Source organism: Castanea sativa, chromosome 3 (genome assembly GCF_040712315.1).
Source record: "Castanea sativa cultivar Marrone di Chiusa Pesio chromosome 3, ASM4071231v1".
In the NCBI taxonomy this organism is placed as follows: domain Eukaryota; kingdom Viridiplantae; phylum Streptophyta; class Magnoliopsida; order Fagales; family Fagaceae; genus Castanea; species Castanea sativa.
Window position 1 is genome coordinate 17,548,274 of NC_134015.1, and position 7,747 is coordinate 17,556,020.

Below are 7,747 nucleotides of genomic sequence, written 5' to 3' on the forward strand. Positions count from 1 at the left end.
AATAAAATGTAGGAACTAAACTGAAAAAACATCAAAATGTAAAAATTAAAAGTGCATTTACGCCTAAAAAATAAGGCTGAAATATGTAGTTTGTTTTTGTTTTTATTTTTATTTTTATTTTTCAGAGTAATGAAATGTAAAAAACAAAAGGCGGTTGGTCTCAGTCTCATCAGTCTCCGTTACACATTTCTCTCCATATACGATGAAATTGGGCTGCTTGGAAAAGGTAGGCCCAGATGGATGTCATTCGCTTCATTTCTTTTCCATACGTAGCATCACATCTCCCCAAACAAAAGCTAACAATTTCCAATTATAATTACTCTTTTAAAAGGCTAAAACTCAGTACAATATTTTGGTCATTGTACATAAGGTTTTTTTAATGATATTTAAATATTGAGTTGTATGAAGTTTATCTGTTCTTGGAAAAATAATATTATTTTAACAATCTAATATAATTTTTAGTTTCGATGAAAACTTCGTCTCACACAAGCTTTAGAATCATGATAAAATTATTATTATTATTTTAATAGTTTAAGCTTTTAAGACAATTAATAATTAATCAAGATATTAAAGTATGTAGTCTTGAGTTAACAAACTATTTGCTCTCCGTAATTTGAAAGTCAAATTTTTTTCACATGTTGAGTCCTACTTACTTGAATCATTGGACGGAGAAGTGTTATAATTAAATTATAATTAAATAATTCAATTCATCATTTAATAATAATTTAGGCTTTTTTTACACCGATAATTCATCACACAATGTACTCTTATTCTATAACTTAAAGTATTTATTATTTATTCCTAATTATTAGTAAAATACTTGATTTAATTTTTAGATTGATATTTTATTAATGCGAGTGTCACACATATCCATAATAGCCGTGAGTTTTGTCTACAGTTTATTCCAAGTTTCTAAATTATCAGTATTTTTACCTATATATATATATATTGTTCATTTCCAATATATATATATATATATATATATATATATATATATATATGTATGTATATATATATTATTAGAGTGCTAAGGAAGTGTTTTCAAGATATCCATGCGCTCGTTCTTCTTCTTTTTTTCGATGTTTCATTATCTACATTGTGGGGAGTAAAAGGACCCAAGTGAGCATATGGGCCTTTGGACTGTAGCATGGAGGGCCGACTTGTTCTTGAGCTAAGAATTTGTTAGCTCTGCGAATTGGCCCATACGCCGAGGGTCCGAGGATACAGTCGAGGGCGAGTTTCTTCTCGGACAGATCCAAGATAACTCAAAACTTCATTATGAAGGTCAAGGCACAACTCTGGAAAGACTAATGGTTAAAGGGGAGAGTCCTTGAATGTTGTAGACACACCAGTGTTAGGAAAATATCATATGCAAAGGCTGCCACCTCCACATTAAAGACTCTATATCTACCTCCCTGGCCGCATTAATGGGGAAGTGACCCCTGAACAGTAGAACCGAAACTTCTGGTCACTATTCAAAGGCACTAAGAAAAGAAATATCTAGGGGGGAGGGGGTTGGAGCAACACGTGGACAAAGTATCAAAAAAAAAAGTATTTAAGGGGGGACCTAGAACAAAGAAAGGGGGGATCTTTTGTAATCTTTAGAAAAGAAAGATAAATAATACAAAGATAGTCCTCGGCTTACGTCCGATGAGGTCTATTTACAATTATTGTTTGTTGTTTACAAGTATTTGTAGATCTTAGCTTGTTATCAAGTCCTCAGTACTTCTAACCTAGATTTCAAGCCCACAATCTACCAAATTTTATTGTTTAAGGCTCATTGGGCCTGAGCCCGTAATCGTCTTTGGGTCCAGGTCCAATTGTGCACTTACATACATAGTTGCTCCTCTTTTGCTTGGCCAAATATTTCAACGTGGAAGTCTGGAGAAAGGAACGATTATTGTTCATGGGATGGTGTCCAGAGTGAAAAGAATTCTGGCTGCTTAAACAATGCTATGCATGTTTGCTTAGAAAGTTCAAGAAAGCGTTAGGAAAAAAAAAATTAAAATGAAACCGGGCATTCCTTTTCGTTCATGTTGTTATCAATCAATTGAAACTCCAATAATATTCGACCTTTCTCTGTCTGATAATGTTGTATAATTAAAATAACGCAAGTTGATCCTACTTCTAAGAGTAAGACTATATTCATTTCAAACTAGACCTCCGTTTAAAATGGTTTTGCATAGAACCCAAGTTATGTGGTGTTTTGCAAGTCTTCCACCAGTCTTCAAGTTTGAAATAAGAACACCACAAGTTGGTTTTCATTTGGAGATATGAACACCACCAGTTTGAGATAAGATTGGGTAGCATATTTCCAAGTGAAAGCATACCCTCAAAGGTGGGATAATGCTAAAAGCTTTTTTTAGCCACAAAACCACTAAAAAAAGAATAAAAGGATAAAATTACTATAAGAAGTTGCTAATAATTTTTATTATTTTTGTTTTCCCTTCAGTCTCCCCTCAGATCTCACTCTCTACTCTTTTTCAAAATAAATAAAAAATGATAAATAAATAATATTTTAATGAAGTGGTAAAAAAAAAATCATGTTAAGCCTATTGTAAAGTAACGTGTTAAATACTATAAAATTGTTTTTTAAAAAAAATTCTAAATACTAAAATTTTTAAAACTATTGACGATTCTATTAGTGTAATACAAAAAACTGACAAGATTGCGAAACCAAGTTGGATAATATGTTACATCTTCCTAACTTTGGAGGGACTTAACAGAAATATTGGCTTTTTCTTTACGTGAGACCACCACCGTCAACATGGCAACTAGGTGGTCCATTGCACTTATAAATGCTTACATGTAAAAAAAATATCCATGTACAATGATGTAATTGCACTAGCTCTGAATCTTGTCTATAAAAGAAATTCACTCCTAGTTTCAAAATTATCAGTGCGCTAACAGAGTTTGTTCAAGATATTAATATGGGGTCATCCATGTGTCTCTTGATATCTATGCGCTTGCTCTTCTTCTTGTCGATTTTTCATTATCTAAATAGTTGTTCCTCTTTATCAACTCAGCCAGTGTGTAAAGATTTTGAGAGTTCTGCCTTGTTGCAATTAAAGCAAAGCCTTGAAATTGATGTGAGTGCTTCTTTTGATCCTTTTGCGTATCCAAAGATTTCATCTTGGAACTCTGGAGAAAGGAATGATTGTTGTTCATGGGATGGTGTCCTATGTGATAGAGGTACAGGTTACGTGATTGGCCTTGACCTCAGTAGCAGTCAACTGTATGGCTCCTTCAACTCTAGCAGCAGCCTTTTCCACCTTGTGTACCTTCAAAAGCTCAATCTCGCTGATAATGACTTCAGTTATTCTCAAATTCCCCCAAGCATCAGGTACCTCTCAAACTTAACATATCTCAACCTCTCTATGTCTGCCTTCAGTGGTCAAATTCCACCAGAAATCTTTGAGCTCTCCAACTTGGTTTCCCTTGATCTCTCATTCAATCCATTGAAACTCCAAAATCCCGGCCTAAAAAGTGTTGCTGAGAACTTTACCAGCCTCAAACTTCTTCATCTCAGGAGGGTGAACTTATCTTCCCCGGTACCTCACATCTTGGCCAACTTGCCTTCTTTAAAATCTCTTGACCTGAGCAGCTGCGGATTGTATGGTGACATTCCCATGTCTCTTAAGAACCTGACCCAGCTTACCCAGTTTTTGGTACATAACAATCAACTAACTGGTCAAATTCCACCTTGGCTTGGAAACCTTACCCAACTAACTGACATAGACCTTAGTGATAATAAATTCCATGGTTCAATTCCACAGTCAATTTGTAGACTTCCGAATCTTGAGACTGTGAGTCTAAGAGGCAAATACCTTAGTGGCAGAGTAGAATTGGACTTACTTCTGAATAAAAAAAAACTAACTATACTCCTACTTTCAGGGTTCCATTTATCATTCCCCATTAATTCGACTTTCAACACCAGTACTCCAAAGCTTAAGATTTTAGCTTTGAATGCATGTAACTTGACTGAATTTCCAATTTTCTTGCATTCCCAACAAGAATTGAAGATTTTGTCTCTCGCCAACAATAAAATTCAGGGTCAAATACCAAACTGGCTTTTCAACATGGGGAAACAAACTCTCTTCTCGTTGGATCTATCCCACAACTTCCTTACAAATTTTGAGTCTTTCAACCACAGTCCGCCTATTCTTCCATGGGACAATTTACTTGATTTGGATCTCTCTTCCAACAAGCTGCAAGGATCACTTCCAATTCCTCCACCTTCCATCGCCCAATACAATATCACAAACAATAAATTGACTGGAGAAATCTCACCATTGTTCTGCAATCTTAGCTCAATTGCAATACTGGATCTCTCACACAACAACTTGGGGGGCATGCTTCCCAAATGCTTGAGCAATTTGAGTGATTTGGTAGTATTGAATTTACAAAGCAACAATTTCCGTGGAATTCTTCCTGGAATTTACATGGAACAAAGTAGATTGAAAGCAATTGATGTAAGTTATAATCAATTAGAAGGGCAAGTACCAAGATCATTGTCCAACTGCACAATGCTAGAGATTCTTCTTCTTGGTAACAATCGATTGTCTGACATTTTTCCCTCTTGGTTGGGGAAGCTTCCAAGGTTGAGGGTCCTAAGTCTGCAATCTAATGGGTTCCATAGTGCAATTGGGAAACCTGAAAGCAGTCTTGATTTCCCCAAGTTGCAAATCATTGATGTCTCTTTCAATAACTTTACAGGTAAGTTACCATATGAGCACTTCCAAAGTTGGACCTCCATGAAAGTTGCCAACTTGACATTTGACGAGGATAATGCTTATATGGTTGCAGACACAAGCACCCCATCACCTTATTCCATTTTTGTAAATGATTTTAGTTACACCTTGGAAATGACAAACAAAGGCATCAAGACACTATATCAAAAGATCCAAGATCATCTTGTAGCTATTGATCTCTCAAGCAATAAATTTGATGGAGAAATTTTAGAAGTCATTGGAAATCTAAAGGGGCTTCATTTGCTCAACGTATCCAACAACATGCTCACTGGTCCTATACCATCTTCCTTAGAGAACTTAATGGAACTTGAATCTTTGGACTTTTCTCAAAATAGGCTATCAGGAGAGATTCCTCCGCAATTGTTGCATCTCACATTTCTTGAATTCTTCAATGCCTCAAATAACCATCTTACAGGGCCTATTCCACAAGGTCAACAATTCTCTACCTTTGGAAATGATTCATATTTGGGAAACATAGGTTTGTGTGGTATGCCTTTGACTAAGAAATGCAAAATTTCTAAGACATTGACACAACCACCACCGAATTCCAAACAAGATGAAGGGTCAAATTTCCCAAGTAAATTTGATTGGGTAGTTATAATGATGGAATATGAGAGTGGATTAATAAATGGGGTTGTTATTGGGAATAACCTAACCATAAAAAAGTTGTAGAGGTTTCTCAAGAATTTTGGAAGAAAGCAGTAAAAGTGAAAGAAGAAAGGTGGAAAATGAAGCAATGCAGTAGCTGGATTTTATCCAAGATTTTCTTCAGAGATTTCCGTCCAGGAAGTTCTTTTTTTTTTTTTTTCTTTTCTTTTCTAGCAGATACATACCTACGGAAATCTACCATGTTTGTAATGTATTACGGTCTTATATATTTTGTCATTGCATTGTCTTTAATTTTTCTTTTGAACTTTCTTTCTTGTTATGATGGTATTGAAATATTGCATGTTTGATGTCGTATATGTATGAAGGTTTGCAACTCTTATTAAAAAAATCATATATATATATATATATATAATAAAAAAAATAAAAAGAGTGAGAGAGCTAAATTGTATTTGTAACTTCAAATTTCATTCTCAGAGCTTGGCAAAACACGAGCCTAGAATAGGATAAGCTATTATTCATTGATTTTACTAATGTCTAGCATAAATTAAGAGTGAGAAATTTTTCTTGAAGAGCCAAGTTAAATAAAGTTTATTTAAATCAGGAGCTTATGTAGGGTTTCAAGTGATAACTTAGTGGTAAATACATTTTTTATTGTGCCTTATTTATTTATTTATTTATTTTTAACCTTATCTACACTCTCTACTATTCACTTATCTAAAAAATAAAAATCTAGATTGTACACACAAAATTCGTAAAAAGATAAATCACACAGTTAGGAAATATTGTAACAAATTTTCAATTTATATTGATTTGTATATATGTGAGTACAATCCTTAGTATGACTCTTACAATAAAAGAATACAATAAAATTCCTCTGATTCAATCTCCAAGAAACTTTACGATCCGAAAGGCTATAAAGTTTGATCTTTAATCGTACCTTGATGTCTCCAAGTTGGATGTGTGATTGGATGTATTTGATTTGAAGTTGAGGGCCATTGGCTTGATCTCAACCAAAATTGAAGGAAAATCCCTAGTTACTTTGATTTGAAGAAGTAGGAATGAGCTTGATTTTGAGGGAGCCAGGATGCTCTTTTGGACTTAGAGAAGACTCTTTATTTTTGTAGAGTGTTAGTAGAGTTTTTCTCTCTTTGTTTCTATGTCCTTTTCTCATAGAAGAAGCCTTTATTCATAAGCAACTCAATAGCATTTGATTTTGAATTTTCTCTCAGCATTTATTGAGAGTTAATTATGAATTATGAATTTAATTTGGTTTTCCATTTTAAAGAACCTTCCATATGAGTCCTTTTTTTTTTTCCTAGATGTTGCCACATGGCTTTCTTCATTTGATGTTACCACATGACTTGATTTCATTTGCTAGTTGTCCACATTATCAATTGGAAATTAATTTGATCAAAGATACTCAATCATGATCAATTGGACGGTTGTGGATACATCATAAAAATTTTGATGTCTACAAACAGTTACTCAGGTCGGACCGTACGGTTTGGTCCGGCCCGGGTCTGAAAATCATGGTTTTAACCATTTCTTATATTTTAGGAATAACGATAAGTCTTTCAAGAGAGAGAGAGAGAGAGAGAGAGAGAGAGAGAGAGAGAGAGAGAGAGAGAGAGAGAGAGAGAGAGAGAGAGAGAGAGAGAGAGAGAGAGAGAGAGAGAGAGGATAAGTTAATTAAATTAAAGGTATTTTTGTAAGTCAAAAAAGCAATAATTGACTTTATTTTTATTGAGAACGGAGCATAGGGGGTTGTTTGATACATAATTTTAAATACATGTTTTTTGTTTTTAAACAATATTACACGCATTTTCATACACTTTTTCACCCGCATGTATTTTCAAAAAAACTTAAAACTGTTATTTAAACACACTTACTAAATGAGCCCTAGGTTTTCTTCACTTTATTTTCATTGAGAATGATGAATAGTTTTTTTTTTTTTTTTTTAAATAAAACTGCATGGGATGGGAAACATGGGATAAAGATAAGTATTGAGACAAAAAAGTAATTTGAGTTCAAATAGAACACATGCTTATTTCAATTTTGAACAAAAACAAAAGTAACGTTCATTTACGTGAGGTGTAAGTTCAAATGGAACACAGGCTTCCACCAAAAAAAAGAAAAAAAAATTAGAACATAGGCTTATTTCAATTTTGAACAAAAACATAAGTAACATAAGGTGTTTTGCTCCGAAAGTTTTGCCTTTTTTTTTTCTTTTAATAATTTTGAACAAAAACAAAAGTAACGTGCGAGAGTTTAGTTTTTTTTTTTTTTTATATATAAGAATATTGTAACTTTATTGAAACGAAGTTAAAATTGATACATCATGAGTCAAAGCAGACTTAACCATGCTTGGATTTTCCTCTAGCCAAGTT

The 7,747-nt window shown here is 33.7% G+C and overlaps 1 protein-coding gene across 1 annotated transcript; it reads left to right on the forward strand.

The window, feature by feature from the left end:
* The first annotated feature begins 2,918 nt into the window (after window positions 1-2,918).
* LOC142629718 (receptor-like protein 54) lies at window positions 2,919-5,651 on the forward strand. The gene has a single exon (XM_075803758.1). It carries the CDS (start codon window positions 2,931-2,933, stop codon window positions 5,421-5,423), a length of 2,493 nt encoding a protein of 830 aa, XP_075659873.1. The 5' UTR covers window positions 2,919-2,930; the 3' UTR covers window positions 5,424-5,651.
* The last annotated feature ends 2,096 nt before the right edge of the window (window positions 5,652-7,747 follow it).

Excerpts from the sequence above, each read along its gene's own strand:
- LOC142629718 (XM_075803758.1), top strand. The coding sequence starts at position 2,931 with ATGGGGTCATCCATGTGTCTCTTGATATCTATGCGCTTGCTCTTCTTC.